Consider the following 19483-nt stretch of genomic DNA (forward strand, 5'->3'; position numbering starts at 1 on the left):
CTTCTACGCTTTACACGAGGACAACGTGTTCTTTATCTACCATTATCGCGAACCAAGTGCTTGTCAGATTACCTGCAATACATTTGGAGTCTGCAACACAAAAACTTCAGGCGAAACACGTTTTATTCGAGCCTACAAACTGACCAGTTTACCAGCTGCAAACAAAATCGATCGCAAAAAGCCCACGGAGAGCGAAAACGAAAACTTATCTGTGCACGGCAAAACTAATGCTGCCTGCAGCGCCCCGTCGCTTATCTGGTAAATCTACTGACTGGGATATAAATGCACACAGCTCCGAGAATCTGACATCACGTTGTCCCGGAAATGCGCAGATAGAGACCACAGGCCTTAAAACGGTCTTTTCTCTCCGAAGCAAACCGACGTGCGCTGATATCAGCAAAATCAGGATGAACAAATTCCAGCTACTGCGCCATGGGCTACTGCAGAAAACTAGCAGAAACGAGGTTACAAATTCCGAAACCGAATGCCGAAGAAGCAACGATTACTGTTGGCAAAGTAGTACCGAAATATGCAACAAATTGAGCAAATTCTACTTCTTCAAATCGTCCTGCCTTTTGATACTTAAAATCTGTCAATGCACTGATATAATACACATCAACAGTAACCGTTCGCACAAAACTTACTTGGTGATCTGTTTCGTACAGCATTTTCATCGCCCTTCCACAGGTAACAGAACAACCCGAACCAGCAGCGCAGTAAAGTTATTTACCTTCCCCCTCGCTGTCTATCGCCGCAACTCTTTTTCCCCGCGCTCGCTCTGACGTGCAACAATGAAAATTGACCCAAATTGCGAAGGCGATCAAATTTGGGCGAAGCGAAACGACTTTGCCCTGCGATCTAACGAGCCTTTTGCCGCCCGACGACCGACGCTAACTAGAAACGGCGAACTACAGCAGGTCACAAGTTTGTTGCCAGTGGCGTAGCCAGCCGAAAAATTGGGTGGGGGATAAAAAATTTGAACTTTTTTTGTTTAGCTTTTGCCATTGTGTGAACTGCCGTATCTAACAAAAATAAATATGCTAGCAAACCGTTTCGAGCATCAACTGACTGAGTTTTAACGCAATGCTTTAAAAAACATTCAAAGAGCAGAAAACAAATGAACTAAAAATTAGTAAAGCTACAGATTAATAAGCATAACAAACGTAATAATAGCTACATCGTTTGTGACGTAACAGTGTATGACAATTGAAGGTGTGGTATGCCTTTGATCAATTGTTGTACTGCTCATAAATGCTACAAAACAAATTTTTAGAAGTAAAAAATTAATATTTTTTTTTTGGGGGGGCATGGCCCCTGTAGCACCATTGGATAAGTTAGCAGTCTAGCAGTTTGTTGCAAGTGTGCGGTGCAAACCGAAGAAACGGCATTCCCAATACTATTTTTGGTCTCCGAAATTTATAATATTTGTGTATGTATAGCACGGTAGTCTCTTGTTAGCAAATCGAAAAACATAATTGGCTCGGTTAAATGGCCACATGTTTGGAAATTACTTAATCTTTTACTTACATTGTGTAAAAACGTTTACGCCTATGTTTGTTGCCTGAGCAACGCGTTCGTCGTTTGGATGACGTACGCGCCTTAGCACAAGCCTATTTTCATCGATGATCGTCGAACGCGCGCAATTACGTCTTTACGGCTCTGTAGTACCGCGCTATACCTAAACATTTCGGGCCACCACGACTGGTTCTACTACGCCCGCTACGTACGCCATTCTTATTTAGCTAGCCGCTGACATTTCGAGCGTTAGATGGCTATCTTTGAGGCCTGTCCTGTTCTCTTTAAAAGTAAAATACGTTCCGTTTAGAGTCGAGTATGTATGCTTAGACTCTGTGATTAATATAAACTTATATAAAAAGTTGACCAAAGTTGCTATCTGAATAAGTATAAAGTTGCCACAGCACACTTTTTGTGTGAAATTATTTCTCAAAACCGTCTTTAGGAAATTAAAAAAATAAACGACTAGCAGAGCTGCAGAGGTGAACACTATGCTTCAGTGTAAACAAGAAAACGTTTTAGGCTATTTCAACAAACAAAAAATAACCCTCGTTTCTATCTATTCGCCCCACTAGCTTTCGCATGCTATACAGTAGCACAATGTTATTACAACAGCTCAGGACAAAAACTATATCGAACTGCGGGCTAACCTTTAGGCAAAATTCAAATGGCATCACGATGTGACAGCCTCAGCTGCACTTTGAGCGACCGATGCGATCAGCTTTTGCTTTTACTAGCGCTGCGCTCTGCCGTTTTGCTGCCTAATGTGCGATCTGACATTATGCCGCGGCTTTACGCTAAAAGCGTAGAATCGGGACATCGCTAAAGAAAGAACAGAAGCGAGTTAGCTGGCTGTGAGGATTTAATCGCTTAAAAATCGCCCCGTGACTCTATAAGAACGGTGTTCTTTTGCGTGAAAGACGAAAGACCATTGGTTGTGAACCTTAGTAGTGTAATTTTCCTTTTTTCTATTCCGAGAATTAAGACCCTAAATCTATTTAATTATTATCATTGATTTAAAATATCTAGGACGACCTTTGAACATTTGAAAAGTCTGGTTTATCGTATTTGCTATAGTCAGCGTTGGGTGATAGCATCTTGTATTACTGTCAAGCTACCCCCTTACAACTGTCAAATTAGCCCGCTGAGGGTAGGTAAAAAACACGCGTTAAAAATAAGAATAAAAGGTGTCCGTTTTTGCCCATGGTTGGAATTGATTTTCGTGGCACTATCCATGTAGGTCCCCGACCCGTCCGGCTAAATCTAATCAGATGACCCCTGGGAAAACAACCTGTCGGATGCCGGCTAACGCCGCGCTATCACAATACGTGTTATCGCTTTTCACATCACCAAATGCTTTTTTCATCACCAAAGGCGTCGAAATAATTGGTTACCGGAAGCTGGGTGTAGTTTTAACGTCGGAATTGCGTGGAGTTGATAACTATTTATAAAGGCTATATATAGTAGTTATACAAATATACAACCTTAAGTCGAGAGGGTGGTTATATCCAGGGAGCTTTTATAACACGAAGTGAAGTTAACTAATCTTTTCAGTGATATAATTCGAATTCTCATTACTCTCAAAGGATGCTTTTAGTTTTCGAACCAGGTGTATTTTTTTCTATGTCCTTGAGCGAAACGGCATACTACTAATATTTTCAACACCTACACTAATTTAAAACAGCATGAAATTACCCCGCTTCCTTGGCTTTTTCGCTTTCTGGACCAAATGTTTTTGAGACGGCTGAAAGTTACAATGCTCAGAGCTACATAACATAGCACGTATCATATACGTTTCACATTCACTTGAAAACTTTTCTATGTTTCTACGAATTAAAGCGCTTTCCCGTAAAATAGGCAACCCGGCCGGACAAGCAGTTGCAAAACGTTTATAATTTCCTGCCTTTTTCGTGACACTCTCATGATTCTCAAGAGCCCACGCCCGTTCAGCTACAAAAGCAGGGCAACGACAAATCAGGCGACTCTGAGATTCGATCGTATCGAGCATTGAAGGCGTTTAGTGTGCTGCGCCTCTGCTCGTCTTCGAACCGTAAACATCCTGATCTCTAGCGCGTCGACGTCCATGCTTTAGCGAATCGGCCTGGCGAAGCTATGACGAACTAAGCACGCTATAGAGAGAGAGTGGTTTGTGGGTGAGTGAAGGCATGAGAGCGCGTTCGTTTCATGACGCTACTATCGCCCGGCGCCACTAGAGCGCCAAGAATCAAAGGGCGGAAGTGACGAGGGGAAGTCTTTGGGCCTCATACGCGAGTCACGTGGTGGGCGAGCGGGGTAGGACCAAGGGGTCAGGCGGCCGATGCCCAGCAAAATGACTGTTTTGCTTGCTTGCACAATAACTGTTTTGCATACACGATAATGCGCAGTGGCGGTTTGTTACGAAGGTTAATCAGCAGGCTCGTTTAATGTGGGATCGAAGGTTTGCTGCAAACTCATTCAAGGTCCTTGTATAATGTCTGTACTCTGTATGTAAGCAATTTGTCTGCGGTCTTTTTTCCGTATAACATAATTGAGCATTAGGGACGGCAAGCCACTATATCTTGAGCAGTTATTAATGCCGATTGACTGCTTTTACTTTTCTTTTTGTGTTTTTTTCTTGAGCTTAACGATTTAAACATAAACAACTATACTCGAAAGGCGCCGGGTGAAAATCAACGTAACCCTTTTTACAATATTGAAAACTGTCCACAATTGCATATATAAAGCAAATAAATTTTATTTTCCCTAATTAACAAATGGACACACTGTAAAACTAGGCATAAAACTCGAGTATTCACAGACACCCACAGGTGGCAACAGTGAATGCATTTCCTGCCTTTTCTGATGCTCTATTTTGACGATACGATAAACAGTAAAGTTAAAAGGCGTGTCCAAAGGACCTTTGCCCCATTTCCTTCAACGGCTATTAGGATGCTTGTGGCTTCACTGGGATCAAAGAAAGTGAACAGACATTTTGATTAAAGTTCTTAATTTGGGCATGTTTTAAGTTGTCTTCTGTTTTGAATAAGCGTCAACACAAGCACAAAGAATCTAGACTGCTGTAAAGTTAGCAACTTTAATTCACTTGTGTTGTTATGGGAATATAATATGTCGCCTCTCTTTTAGCCACGTGCTGTAAAATAGCTTACTGCCTATATAGCTGCACTGTTTACAACAAGAAGTTGAAACACTTCATTACTTGCTTGTTGGAAGATAAGCTGTTCGCCAGTTCCGCGCAGAAGTTGATGTTTCCTGCGTAAACCACATGGTCATATTACGCATGTGTTGCCGATTTGTTACAAGCGCTTTAGTTTAGTAGATAGGTCAACGTATGGAACGACAATAAGGAAAACGCAACATTTCTGTAATATTTTGCAACGAATCACCCCCGTTTCTATATGACTAATTTATTTTCTTTTATTAGCGATATAGTGCTGTCACATCGTAGTACTTAATTATTGGCACACTTGTTACAACGAACAACAGCTTTGCTTTTTAAATTGGACTATTTCCGTATCACTAATTTGCATGCAATTAAAACAACTTAGGTATTGGATGTAGTCATATCCGTCATTTTAATAGATTGGATATAGATCACATTATATAGTGTTGTGCTGTGTTATTGAACATTATCTTTACGTATATGCCATGCTGTGAATAATTTTTTAAATTGGAATATGCGGGACTTTAAACTGTTTGTAGACTTTTTTCAAATCATATAAATGCTATTTTTGATTGCTATCTAATAAACTTAATTTGTGGCAAGTTCAATTTTAAGATTGTTTCAATAAAAAATCATTACAATGACCAAAAAACGAAGCTTGCACAATTTTATTGTGGCTCAATATAATTCGCAGTGGACTTGGCGAAGCAACAAAGCGCGTACATTCGCAACAGAGAAAGTTTGGCAATCATCGGAAATAAACGAGAATCAGGCCGCAATTCAGCTCTGTTCGTTTTTACGGGGCCGCCTGGGTATTTACAGGGCCGTCACAGAACGGGACACGGCTTGTCGTTAATGTGATGGTTGACGGCGCTGGGAGTCTTAGTGATGAGATAGTCGTTGGGCATTTCGCTGTTGCAATATTCGACCAGCTCCTTGGCTGCCACCGAAACTGGTATCCGCTCGATGTCGCACTCGAGCCGCAGCTGCTGGACAACTTTTTCGAGGCTCTGCATTTGCTGGCGCTCCTTAGTGGCCATCGCGAGAGCTAGTTGTTTTGTTACAAGGACGATAAGGTCATTGTTGCCATAATATGCCCTTAATGGTTACCTAAGCAGGACCTGGAAAGCGGATGGTTTAATTAGTCACATTTTTGATAAACCTGTGTGGCATTTTTTTAGGTCATTTGGAATGAAAAACAACTTGAAAAGGAAAAATATCGCGCTACATAATGACCGGAGTACAATAAAAAAACAGATTTAAGTTACGTAATAGCCTATAATTCCAATATAATAAAGATTATTTCGATGGGTTTGCTTTCCTCTATTTCATTTATCTATTCATTACTTTCTCTTATTATATTTTCCTATATTCGTATAAAATAAAAACTTTTGCAGTAGCTAAAGGCGATAGGTCTACCAGCGATGCTGTACTTGTAGTTTTGCAGGTTAGGTCGTGGCATAAGACTAAGTAATGCTGTATAGTTTGGAACGAGAAACGATGATCGTGATGTCTTGAACGAATTCCTACTTTGCACAGTTAGTCTTGCCAGGTTTTAACATAAGCAATCGGAGCAGAAAATAAAACAAGGTTAACATGTAAGCTGGAATACTACATCGGGGCAACTTAATATTCCACATTTTTGTTTGGTTAAATACATATTTTACCACATTCTAAATTAAGTAAAAAATTTGATTAACAAAAATAAAAAGATGCATTTTCGCCAACGGGAAAATATAATTATCAACTTTGTGCTCTCAATACATGCTAATTTGAAATATTACAAATTATTTTAACTCGTGATCAGACCTATGCAAACCTTTGTTTTTGTTGCTTTGCTAAAGTTAATTTATCAGCTCTGTATTGCGTCACCAAACGTTGTTCAACCATGATTGACGTGCCAGCCTTGAAATTCGAAACAGGAACAGTTCCTACAAACGACTTAACGCTTTAGGGAAACGTCATACATGACATTTAGCAAAGGGGACCTTCCTTAAACCAACATTTCCTGTGACGCCACAGTCATAATTTAGAAACAGAGCCAACGCTTTATACTTTTCAACCCTTAACTTCTAAGTACTGAATGCCAAATTGATATCATGACAATGAGATATTCAATTGAAAAAGGTGGTTTTGAAAACAGATAAACGATAACTTCTTCTGAATGAAATGCAAGCAGGAATACCAAGGGGTTAAGTTGAATTTCGCCTCTTTAGCCGTGCATAGCATTACCTTTTAAGTTAATAGCTGGTCCTAACTTCTATTTGCTATTTAATTACACGATAAAAAGTCACAATTTTTTAAATAACTTACCCGCGTTTGAGAATCAATATTTTATTGAAATAACTGATTAAACTTTCCTCATTTTTACGTCGATTTAGTGAATACATAAAAGCTCTACCATTAACCTTTCTTTGTCAAAGTGTTTTACATTTTCTATGGTGAAAAACACTTTGGTAAAGTATTCGATGGGCAATTCAATTTAACTTTTCATTGACTAATAGAAGCCTGCTATGTCAAACCTAGTTGCGTGCTCAAATAGGCGGAAATGCAATGTGGGCTGGGTGTGGACTGTTGTCTATCTAAGCAGTCTCTGCCTCTTTGCTGTTAACGGGGCCAAGCATCATTTATTCCATTAGTGTCAACTTCCTGGAGTGTACAAAATTAAGTTTCACAAACCGAAGGTCACACGTCATATTTGTTGTTAGATGCAGGCTGAACTCTTATAAATAATTAAAGAAGCCTTACAGAGATAGCTCATTTGTTTAAATGGGATAATGTTTAGCCTATACGCTATTAGGGAGAACAGGTATGGTTTTAAAATATGTATCTGCTGCGTTTTCCTTGGGGGTTAACCTAATGGCAATACACATATCAAAATTATCTGCAAGTATGAATAGTTTCCAACATATAACAAGCACAATTTGGCGAAATTTTAATCTTTTTTTCAAGCTAATACTTGCTATAAATCGTCAAACTCTAACATCCTGCATTTGCAACAGACTGCCGTATGCCTTCAAAATCGAGCAAGATAGTATAGCAGCAACTGCAGTCTAAGCACCACGAAAGTCGGCTAGCTGCCCTACAAGCCTAATAGAAGCAAGCGGTTAGAGTCAGGCCGACTGAACGTGGTATGCGTCTTCTCGGCAGCTCTGCGAGCGGATAATGATGCGACGGAAATGACGAAGGAATTAGGCCTTAACGACAAGCCTTTGCTCTGCGCTGCGCTTGATTGCGGATGAGAACAGTTTGCTTATTGTACAATGCCAACAGAGCGAAAATGGCCTTCTCAAACCGCAATTAATCTCGAATTGTAACATAGACAGAAACTAAAATGTATCAAGTCGGTCAAAGTGGGGACTCGCCTTGGAACAAAAAATAATACGAACAACACAATGTCCGATTTCGTAATATAAATATTAGTCTGGCTGTGTACGATTTAGAGATAAAGTTAACAACAATATTTTAGCTCAAACGTAATTCCGTAGGCTACTTACTAACTTGTTTTGTGTTTGCAAAACCTTTACACCTTAAAATAAAACACATATTTGTGCTTTGCGACACACTTATCGTGCTGCAAGAGTTGAACTTTTAGCCTGTTTTTCTGCGGGGTTAAACCTATAGATTTCCTTATGCAACCAAAAATGTGAGAATTCAACAATCGCGTAATTTAGTAGGCCTACTGTGAATGAATTTTATATTTTTACACGTGGAAAATCAACAAATTGGAAAATGTAGCACTATACAAATATACAAATACACAGACAATGACGAGAAGACTCCATAAACCTTTGCCGACAAACTCCTAAAGCAACTTGGTAAGATCTCAGTTATGCAGAACTGCCTGGATTGCAATACAAAAATTTTCCATTGCTATTTTTAACTCAGTAGAGTTATAAAAGGCGATACTCAGGCGAAGACAGTTTTTGAAATCGCCCACCACAGATGACCTGCATAAAAACATAAAATTTAGGGAACTCTTTTAGATTAAGATGATCCGTTCAATGACCAAGACAACAGTTTGTAAAACATAGCCTTCATTAAGAATTTTTAGAAGTAGATATACGAATTTAAAATAACAACAAATATTAATTAAAAATTAGAAAGATTGATTAGAATTAATTTGTTAAAGGCGTCAGAACAATTTCCGTTTTAAAAAAAACGACATATTTCCCGTCTTCATACTATTCCATCTAAAATATAGTTGTTTAGATTTAGGCAATTCAGTGGGTTATTGTTTATATTTTTCAATAGGAGAAAATAAAAGTGCGTATGGATTTCAGGTCCCTTTTGTAAGTTTTATTAGGTGTTAGGCCGTTTCGATAGAGTTCATAACGCCGTCATTCATTTTTACAATACTTTGCAAGGCTGCTATTACACATCGTTATTCTAAGTAATGAAAGGGTTTCATATCACTAGGAAATGGCCATTAAACTTAAATTGACTTAGCTTACTGATTTCCAGGAAGAAATGTAACGGTGCTTGTCCTCTTGCATTCCTGTAAGACCTCGGCAGCAGAAACCCCTTCTGGAAGTCTAACCCACAAAAACACGCCACCAGAAGGACGCGATCTTGTGACATTGAGTGATTTCAACCGGTAATCGAGAAATGATTTCACAGTCTCCATACGTTCCTTAAATATGGACATTGTGGATAGAATACTCTTCATATTTGAATTGCATATTTAGGCCTACTATTTATATTTAGGCTACATTATTTTTTAAATCACAAAGCAAAATTGATAATGATTTGTACAATGCACCGTCAGCCAGCAGAAACTACGAAATCAGTTGCCCTATTTATAATAGGTTCTTATGTCAGTAAAACTAGTAATGTCGAATGGAACCAAGTTTAAGAAGGTTTCCTAAAGAAACGGCTAAATAAGTTTGATACAAGGACCCCGGTACGAACAAGTTTAAGCTATCGATACCGCTCACTAATTTAGACGTTGATTAAATTGGTTGTTAGCGTTTAATTATATTATTTTGTAAGAAATTACAGCAAGGTTTAGCAAATCCAAGATAATACCCTTTTCATATTCGGCTTGGTAATATGCAGTGCTAGCAAAGCAATTTACGCAGCAACACCCTGACCATTGTATTTCGTTGATGCTTTAACGCTAACTAAATAAGTTCAAGTCGTCGATAATCTTTACCAATAAGGCACGCCAGAACACATTAAACGAGTTTATCACAGGTATTGGAAGGTATAACACCCTTTCCTGCGTGTACGAGTTTATCTTACGCAGCGGTGGCACGTTAATCTTAACCGCCTCCGTACTGGCGTCGGCTGTTTCGGAATGTCAATGCTGAAGTGGGGCTTGACCCACAATCCGGCTTGCATATGTGGCGCCCACCACCAAACTGCGGACCACATCCTGGAGGAATGTACCACCTACCGCCCACCCCACGGGGAACGAGGTCTCAAAGACCTCGATATTGACACTCTGAAATGACTCTCGTCAACAGAGCTCCGTGTTTGACACACGAAAGAAGAAGAAGCGGTAGCACCGCACATTTGGAGCACCCGCTCAAACAGGTAAGGGTTGTGGCTCGAATCTTCCCATTGTCAAGGGGAGGCCTGGAATTCCTGAGCAAGCCAGTAGTGTATGCGCCCAGTCCTCTGGCAACCTGTCTCCACTAGGGAGCAGGTGCTAAAACCAATTTGCTTCACCATGGTTTGGTTTTGAATCTAGCGCATTTTTCACTTATAAAGGAGTCGCGCTGCAGTACACGTCCTGGAAACCCGGTGGACTACATTCACAGGGTTGGACGAACTGTCAGGACTAGACAAAAACGCGGTTTAATTCTTTCTTCCCGAAGCATAATTTTTCAGTGAATGTAGAACACGGTTAGTAATAATAGTAGCCTATATTAGCCGAAATTTTTTTTCGGGTGCAAATTTGGTTCTGTAATGCTCATTTCTACGCTTGTTTTATAAAATGTGCACTACAGGTGCCAGTATTCGTTTGGGCCATAATTTCGTTTACATGCTTAGTTAAAATAGTTGCGGTCTCCAAAAGGTGTAACCAAAGACAGCTCAAGACATCAACCTTATATTCCTTTCTGACAATCTGCAAGTGCTCGTCCATGTCTCCGTTAGCCAGAGCTTCTCCCATGATGTTGGATAGAAATGCGCTCATTCCAGAGCCGCTGTGAACCAGGTAGGTCTGCTCCAGCAGGTCGCCAACACGTTTGGGAAGTTCGTACCAGCCCAGACGAAGACCGGGACCGGCGATCTTGGAGAAGGAGCCGTTCGCCACCACGTTCCCTGTAAAACGAGTTACATTCGAACATAAAACTCTTATACACCTTACACAAGTGTGTACAACTGCGATCTGGCCCAGTCAAATTGCCTTTTTCCTTTAGCTCCTTTCTGCAGTTGTCTTTCTTATACGGAACACGAAGCTGCATCTAACGCCTCGTTCCACCACCCCTTTTTAATTGTGCCCAGTAAGAATGCTTTAAATGAACAAATCACACGCAAATTGCTGGCAAAAAAACAAATGAAAAGCTATTTCTATTTCGCTAAACGCAAGCAAACGCTTGCACCCCCAATATAGATCACCATGCACAAGTTACCCTTGTAATCCGCGTCACTCTTGTTGTCGTAAGCGAAAAGGCGCTGCGGGGAAAATGCGAACTTTTCCGGGTCGGCAGGGTCGGTTTCGTAGTTTAACGCATTGTAGACGTCATCTGTGACTATCAGAAGCTGGTGGTCGCGGGCAAGTCGGACAAGTCGTCGACATTTTTCTGTTTTACAAAATGCAGATGTACTATGGAACACTATATACGGATCTGTTCATAAGTTTAATGGTGAAAATAACGGCCCAAATAGACGTTAAAAGCGACATGCTTTATTTCCAAACGTTTCGGCAATTTTGATGATGGCATTCACAATTTTTGATGATGGCATCACTGATGATGGCATTAGAAATTGCCGAAACGTTTAAATAAAGCATGTCGCTTTTAACGTCTATTTGGGCCGTTATTTTCACCATTAAGCAGATGTACTATTTTAGCTAATTCACTTTTCAAAACTATTGGCAATTGGTTTGAAACAATTTTTTCTAAACAAAAAATAAAGTTGTGCTTATGGATTGGTTTGGGGATGTTTTGATTCCTTTTTATTAGAAATATCCGATAATATCAAATTGGATACCAGACGCCAAGTGGCAAACTCAGTACTAGTCCGACTAGAATGATATCGGTTCTGATCTGATGCCAAATTAATTTAGAAATGTCAGTCATCATATGCGATCCACAGGGGGGATTCTATACCAAACAATAAAACAAACTGAAAGGTTAACATCTGTATGTAACTAAACTTCCTTTTGGCTTAATAAATTTTTGGCAAATTTTTTTTTTTTGGAATTTTGGCTTAATAACCTCGGAAAAACTGCCTTTGACAGTTTCAATTTGATTTATTTTCCCTTTTTTGGCATAGTAATGACGTCATTGGTCACGATTCGGTTCGCGATACCTCGTCCGAAATATCAAGTATCGGTATCGGACGAGTACCGATACTACCACTTGTTATCGGGTGTGGGCACCGATCCAGTGTTGTCGAACACGCGTATTCAGAATCAAGAAATATTACCAGAAGACAAACAGCAGCCAGTTGGATTGTGGTGAGTAGCGATGCAGTAGACCGCCGCTCTAAACGGCCTTTGCTCGGTCAGTTCAATGCTGGGAAGGGCCAGAACCTGCTTTTCCAAATCATCCAGGTCCATTCCGTCATCCTCCATTGTAACATGGGCGACCTTGACCTGAGATAATGTTTGGGGTAACTGACAGTGTTAGAACAAGCATAGGTCCTAAAAATACTAACACCCAGATTCTTAGCCATTGTTGATTTCTTCCTAGCTCGTTCTTAGGGTTGTCTGATAATATCGGATCGTAGACGATTTCAAGTGTTAGTATCGGTAGACGTCCGAATGGCACGCAATGATTAAATAAACAAATGTTTTTCATTTAAATAAACGTTTTGATTTTTTGTAAAAAGCTTTTAACATTAGAAAGAAGCAGTTACTAAACTTTTGCGCGGGAAGAAGAGTTGGACACCCCTGGCTTACACCTTGCCAAGTTAGGCTTGCACGTCTTTACATTAGCTATCTATTACCGGCAGCGCTGTGTTATAGGGTGTTTGAAACAACTTGAGTACAACATCGGCTAAAAAAAGTCGAATCTTAACGACTTCCAATTCCGCACCGTTTAAATTTATGACACGTAGCCTTGTGCTTTGCCTGTTATAAAAAAAGTGAAAATAGCGCAAGCTATAAATGGGGGTTATACAACTCATATACCAAAAAAGTAGGCTGTGAAATAGTCCACCTTATGTTATTCCACTTTTACAATTTACACTGTACCGATGTATGTATGCACGCCGGACTCGAGACTCGAATAGTTTTACGTGTAGTCTGACTCGAATTTTTGGTTGGACTACGAAGCCCCAATTTACTCAATAATGTACACTTACGTGGTATGGTGGAAAACTACTTATTAGTTTGTCTCACAGGCTTTTACCCATTCAGCGTGTGAAGAACCTTGGACAAGCCAATTTATAATTTAAAAAAATATTATAACGAAACCTAAACATCAGAAATTAGTGTTAAAACATTATTAAACTATGCAAAGGAAATTTGGCCATCAGCAAAAAAACGAGTAACAAAATTATAAATAAAAAAACAGCTCCTCTGGTAAGTGTAATTGTTAACCAACGTTTCGGCAACCTATACAAGCCGCCTTCATCAGGGTGATTGACACTGAACGCTCGTACAATAAATGGAAAGGAAAAAAAGGAAAAAAGCAGAAATAAACGCGAGCAACAAAACGATAAGAAAATAATGAGCGACTGCCTCTAGGCCTTTGAAGGTTTATTTCTGCTTTTTTCCTTTTTTTCCTTTCCATTTATTGTACGAGCGTTCAGTGTCAATCACCCTGATGAAGGCGGCTTGTATAGGTTGCAGAAACGTTGGTTAACAATTACAATTACCAGAGGAGCTGTTTTTTGATTTATATTACCATGCCTGGTAGCAACAGTTTATATATAACAAAATGATATTTTGCTAAAATTGTTTGTTATTTGATTCCCGCAGAGGTCCTTCAGTCGGTCTGAAACGATGATTTGCTATAGCTACACATGTCTTTCTAATAGTTTTTACCCTTCCTTCTCTCAGCAGATGCTTCACGAAGATCATATAAGTCGGGTTCTCGACGAAAACGACTTGCTCGCTTGTGAAAAGCGTTTTCAACAGCAGATCCATTCCTGCCGTGGCGCCACATGTTATGAACAGATCAGCCCTAAAAACGCACCAATGCAAATGTGTAGAGCAGTGTTTCCCAACCTTTTTTACACTAGTGCCCCCTTGGGCTCAATATTATTTCATATCGCCCCCTAATCTAGCGTATCAGTAAAGTATTATATTAATCGTATAGTTTAACATCATATTGTCTTTACTTTCGTATCGATAAGCTGTCAGTCATATTTTAGGTTGTCTAACATACATTCACTCTGGGAATTTATAGATACATTATTTCACCAGGTTATGTCATTACCAGGAAAAATTCATATATTTTCTACTTTAAATCCTTTTCTAGTCGCGGGCACCAACCAAAATCATAAAGGTCTCTGTGGGCCGCACAAAATGTTAACTAAGAAAAATGTTAGAACAACTGTGAATCAGGCGGGCCTCGGAATTTTTTCATCCATTTTACTAATGAAAAGTGTAATAGTGTTTGTTAATCTTTTTAAGTCCGGGCGCACCTGGCGATTTTTTTGGGGTATACCGGCATTTCTTTTAAATTTCCTGCTAGTTTGTTACATTGGCGAAAAAAATAAAAAATGTTAAAAAATATATGTCTAATATTTTTGAATACGTTTTTCGTTTGTCCGCGACACACTTGGCAGCCTTCCACGCAGGGCCGGATTTACCAATAGGCTAGGCGGGCTGAAGCCTAAGGCCTCGACGTCCAGGGGCCTCGAAATTCGGTTTTGAAGTTTGTAATTCTATACATAATTGGTTTCAACCACGTTGCAAACAGTCATTATTACGCGCAGTCTGCCTGAACCTTCTCTGCTAAGAGAGAGATCTTTCTCAAGGCTCAAAAGCATCAACAATAAACTGAGATCTACAATGTCTCTCAAGAAAGGTTGTCCTTACTGAGCATTCTGTGCATTGAGAGTGACAAACTTAAACAGATAAATTTTAATGAACTTTTGGATGATTTTGCTTTGACAAAAGCTAGAAAAAAAAATTGTAGTCTAGTCTTAGTCTATTTGATGGCTGTAAAAGCAAAACTGCCTTCAATTTTTTAAAAACTAAATATTTATTCTTAGTGGAAAATGAAAAGAGCGAGGAGTTTAATGCACTTATATTTTGAACATTAAGCAATGACATATGGTATTGTTTAGAGAGAAATTCTGAGCTCAAAAATAAGGAGAGGCCTCACAAATGGAATAGCCTATAGGGCAGTGGTTCTCAACCGCCGGTCCGCGGACCGGTGCCGGTCCGCGTCAACTTTCCTGCCGGTCCGCCAAATATATTACAATCTTAAATCTCAACTACAAAATGCAAGATGCTGATTGCTTGTCCACCAAATTTAGAACTTCGCCAGCTTAGTAATTTTCAACATTGTGACGTAACATAGAGTTAATGGTCTACTTTGGACTTTATCGTACTTCACAATGGTGCAAGTGTTGTGCCCAACTGTTTAAAATTAGGCTACTGATCGTTTAAGTCGTAAATTTTAGGATCAGTTGTATATGAAAAACTTTAATAGAACCACGTATAACACGTATGATATAAAAAAAAAACAGCAGCAAATTGCTCAATGAATTTAAGTTGCATACTTTTGTCATATTTGCATTTTTCGATTTTGATTGTTTAAGGTCCACCGGTCCGCAAAATTTGTTTTGAAATTTTACCGGTCCGTAAGTTAAAAAAAGGTTGAGAACCACTGGCCTAGGGCCTCTCATGGTCTAAATCCGGCCCTGCTTCCACGTCCCAACGGTAAAGGAGCGCTGATCTATTCGAAAGACAGCATCAAAACGTAAACAAAGAGGACGTAGAAAGATGATTCGCGCGAAGCGCGAAAATTTTTTGTCTGTGCTAAGTTAAAATAGTCAAAAAGTATTTAAAATGGACTGGTGTCTATTTGTCAAAGAGGCGGTGGGTAGAGGGCCGTAGATGGGCGACCCCTGCTTTAAATATACAAACATTTTGCCCCGTATAAAACGGTGAAACGCAACAGCAACCAACAGCTTTACATAAGAAAGCCAATTATTACGTAACAATGGTCGGGAAACTAGTACAAGTTCGCAGTACGGAAGTTGCCATTTAAGGTTAAAAGTTACCTACGTCCTACAGTGCTGTTTGTTACTATTTTTATGTGAACTTTTCATAAAATTTTGATATAAGTACTTTTATGTAACGCCCCCTTATGTGCGTTCAGCGCCCCCCAAATTATGAAAAGACTCAAAACGCCCCCTTGTAACTCGCCAACGCCCACAAGGGGGCGGTACCGCCCACGTTGGGAACCTCTGGTGTAGAGTAATCGCTGAAGGTCTTGAAACAAAGCAAAACGGTTACGTTTAGCGACAAAACATTAGTAATGGCTACGATTTGTTTTCCTATTGTTTAATAACAATATTATCGACGAAGCAATATCAAGTGCTTGGCAGAAAAAAAAAAAAAAAAAAAAAAAAATAATAAAAAAAAAAATAAAAAAAAATAAAAAAAATATAAAAATAAAACAGCCATCAGGGTTGGATTTATACAATATCTCCCCGACCCCGCCTAACACCCACACAAAACCACAAAATTCTCGGGTGTTGAAAAGCATTGGACCAAGTGAAAGCTCAGGCCTTAAAAAACATGCCAGTTGAATATGTGCAACCATGCGAAAACTTTGAAAGCTATACTGAAGGTTGGGTACAACTAGCCTATATGTAGCTTATATAAATTTGTCTTTGCCAGCAGCTGGTGTTATAAACATGTCTTTTCGAAATGCCGTTTTTCAATCTTAGCACACATGTGATTTAACATGTTCCACGAGCACAAAAATTCAGGGAAATAATACAATTCCAATATATAGGTATGTATAGGGGAGTTCAAATATCTTAGGCAAACGTAATTTTTCTCTCTTTGTCCAAATACCGGTACCTATTCCTAAAAATATTTTACTAAGGACATTACAACAACATCATCGACTTTACAAAGGACAATATAAAAAGAGAAAAATCTCTTTCATTTATTACTTGTCCACATCTTGTCCGTATTGACGAGTGAGGAATTTGGCCAACTCCTGTCTAACGACGTGGCTACCCCTGAAAGGACTGTACTGTAGGCTTTCTTCATTTCGATATTTTCCCGCCAAGGAAGCCGCACCTTTCTAAAAAAAAACTCATTTTGATTGAATCGGACAACAAGGTAGAAAAATGAGTTTCGAGGTCATTTAATTAAACCGAGAGAAACTTTCACCATTGTTGTAACAAGTAATTTTTAAAGGATATTGTTCCAGTCCTTAAATAAGTATAAGTTACAGTCCAAGTCATGGTCATAGAAATGTAAGACCAAGTCATGTGCATAAAAAAACTGTAAACTTTACAAATCGTTAGTTTTATTAAAAATTATCTAATAGCACTTAAGTTTACGTCAAGTCCAGTCATTTGTTAAGTCAAGCCCTTAAGTGAGTAAGTTACAGTCCAAGTAATTATCATAAAAATACAAGTTCCAGTTATTTGCATAAAAGTAAAACTATCTAATTTAAGTCAAGTCCAGTCATTTAAAAACAGTGACTTTAGTACACTTAAGTCAAGTCAATTACTTAAGTCTTAACAACACTGATAAACTCATAAGCATGTGGCACGTATTTAGACCACGGTCAAATACAAAAACACGATAGCCGCTTTACCGTTGTTTAATCTACTTTACACTATTTGAAACCACAGTCAGGCAAGACTCTTTACCTGCATCAGTCTTGCGACGTTCTTTAACAGACTGGGGCCAGGTGAACCCACTTGCAAGCAATATTGCCCCGGAAGTAAAATGTTGTCGTCTTCGTACTGGTTGAAAGGATTTTGTTCCATCATTATGCAATTATATAAGTTTTATCAATTACCAATGTGGCTTAATCTGTTATGACACAGTAGGCAATTGATGTCAGGCAGCATGGGCTATCTAGCCTTAATACAAAAATTTTATTTCCTTTTGCCCATTGCCTTGCTCAGGAACGTTAGGAGTAAGGCACTAAAGGCCTGTTTACACCACAGATGCACTGAGGTGCATTGAGCTGCACTGGGCGTAAAAATCGCTCCAAAACGTAACGTTTTTTCTATACCTGCACTGGGCTTGAGTTTAGAAAAGCGTGAAACGCTCGCCACAATAGAATTTATATCCAAATTACGCTTTGCTCAGCTCAGTTCAGCTGTAGTGTAAACGGGCCTTAAAGCTTAGAGACTAAGCCATGTCCACTAAAAACCATATTAAGTTTTACAGTCTAAATACATAAATTTTGCGACCTACGCGACAGACTTGGACAATTAGATATTTTTAGTTTTCTAATTCAATGAATTAGAGAAAAAAATGCGGCTAATTTTAATTCTAATCAAATTTGTCAATTGCTTGTGCGCTCTAATTCTATAAAAAAATATCGAGCCATCTCTTTCAGGGCCCTAATGCGTCAAGTATCCTTTTAAATAAAAAGTAAACGCAGATTGACCAAGCTTTGCGAAACTATAAACTGGATTTCAGCCGCATTTTTTCTCCTTTTTGGAATTATTGTTTTACGACGCACCGTTGTTAACGGGTAACACTACATTTTTTCGCAAACGTAGCCTCTAGCAAAGTTCCTGATGGTCTTGTTTGCTGTAGCTCTTTTAGCTGCGCCTGTGTGTGTGAGTCTACGATTATACGCTTGTGCAACCGTACAAGATTACGTGTGAATGCCGTTACACTATAGCTAATGGTGAACCTATTATTACGTTATTACGATTGCACCAACTGGTCCATTTAAAACGGTATCCTGCACCTATAGGCGTATACGCCCCAAAACGAGAAAATACCTTCGGTTTGGTCCAGGGGTGAACTAAAATTACTGTATAAGCCAATGTTTCTCAAGCTTTTTTCGCGACGACCCAAAAACTAATGCGTAAATATTTGGCTACCCAATTCTCTTCACTAAACTTTTGACTGAGCCCCTTTTTTAAGCGAAAATTACATGAGAAATTGCAACTAATCAGTGTGAATTTAATCAATATAAGCCATCACTTCGTATTTCTTCCGCCACATTCTCTAATGTTGGAGAAATATTTTTCAAAACAAATCTCAATAAATCTGATCATATAAACTACTGCAGTCGGTGACCCTATCAAACGAAGGCGATCCGATTATACTCATAGGTTGATAAACATTGGTACTGTAAGCCAGTGGTCTACAACCTTTTTAATAAGCGGCCCCAATTCAACTAAAATGAAATCAGAATTCACATCGCGACCCGATTTTGTTTATAGATGGGAATAAAATATTTTAAATATTGGTGGAACAGTAAAGTAACATGAACAAATAGCCATGTTACACACATCACGAGAGAACTGTGGCTACATAGCCTATATGTAACAAAATGATTTATTTTAGGAAGTTTTATTTAAATTACAAGTTTAAATTTAGCATACAAACAAATACATGAATTTTAGTCTGTTTCAACAGTAAGTGGTTGCCTGCATATATCCACCAGTTTTTTGACGAGTCTCCCCTTTGCGTAAGCATAACCGCCATGCTACCTTTAAGCGATTTACGATGTTTCATTT

General features: G+C 39.0%; 2 protein-coding genes across 2 annotated transcripts; both read right to left on the reverse strand.

The window, feature by feature from the left end:
* Positions 1-4949: 4949 nt before the first annotated feature.
* On the reverse strand, positions 4950-5792 carry LOC146161562 (guanine nucleotide-binding protein G(I)/G(S)/G(O) subunit gamma-7-like). Its single transcript, XM_083385522.1, has one exon. It carries the CDS (start codon positions 5713-5715, stop codon positions 5503-5505), a length of 213 nt encoding a protein of 70 aa, XP_083241648.1. The 5' UTR covers positions 5716-5792; the 3' UTR covers positions 4950-5502.
* Positions 5793-8194: 2402 nt separating this feature from the next.
* On the reverse strand, positions 8195-17801 carry LOC146161563 (uncharacterized). Its single transcript, XM_083384729.1, has 8 exons — positions 17645-17801; positions 16934-17067; positions 13839-13977; positions 12275-12443; positions 11257-11427; positions 10728-10945; positions 9130-9308; positions 8195-8625 (listed from the first exon to the last, which is right to left on the reverse strand). The coding sequence occupies exons 1-8, from the start codon at positions 17765-17767 to the stop codon at positions 8502-8504; spliced, it is 1257 nt and encodes a 418-aa protein (XP_083240855.1). The 5' UTR covers positions 17768-17801; the 3' UTR covers positions 8195-8501.
* Between the last annotated feature and the right edge of the window lie 1682 nt (positions 17802-19483).

The sequence above is a fragment of the Ascidiella aspersa genome, chromosome 3 (assembly GCF_963924565.1).
Source record: "Ascidiella aspersa chromosome 3, kaAscAspe10.2, whole genome shotgun sequence".
Lineage (NCBI taxonomy): Eukaryota > Metazoa > Chordata > Ascidiacea > Phlebobranchia > Ascidiidae > Ascidiella > Ascidiella aspersa.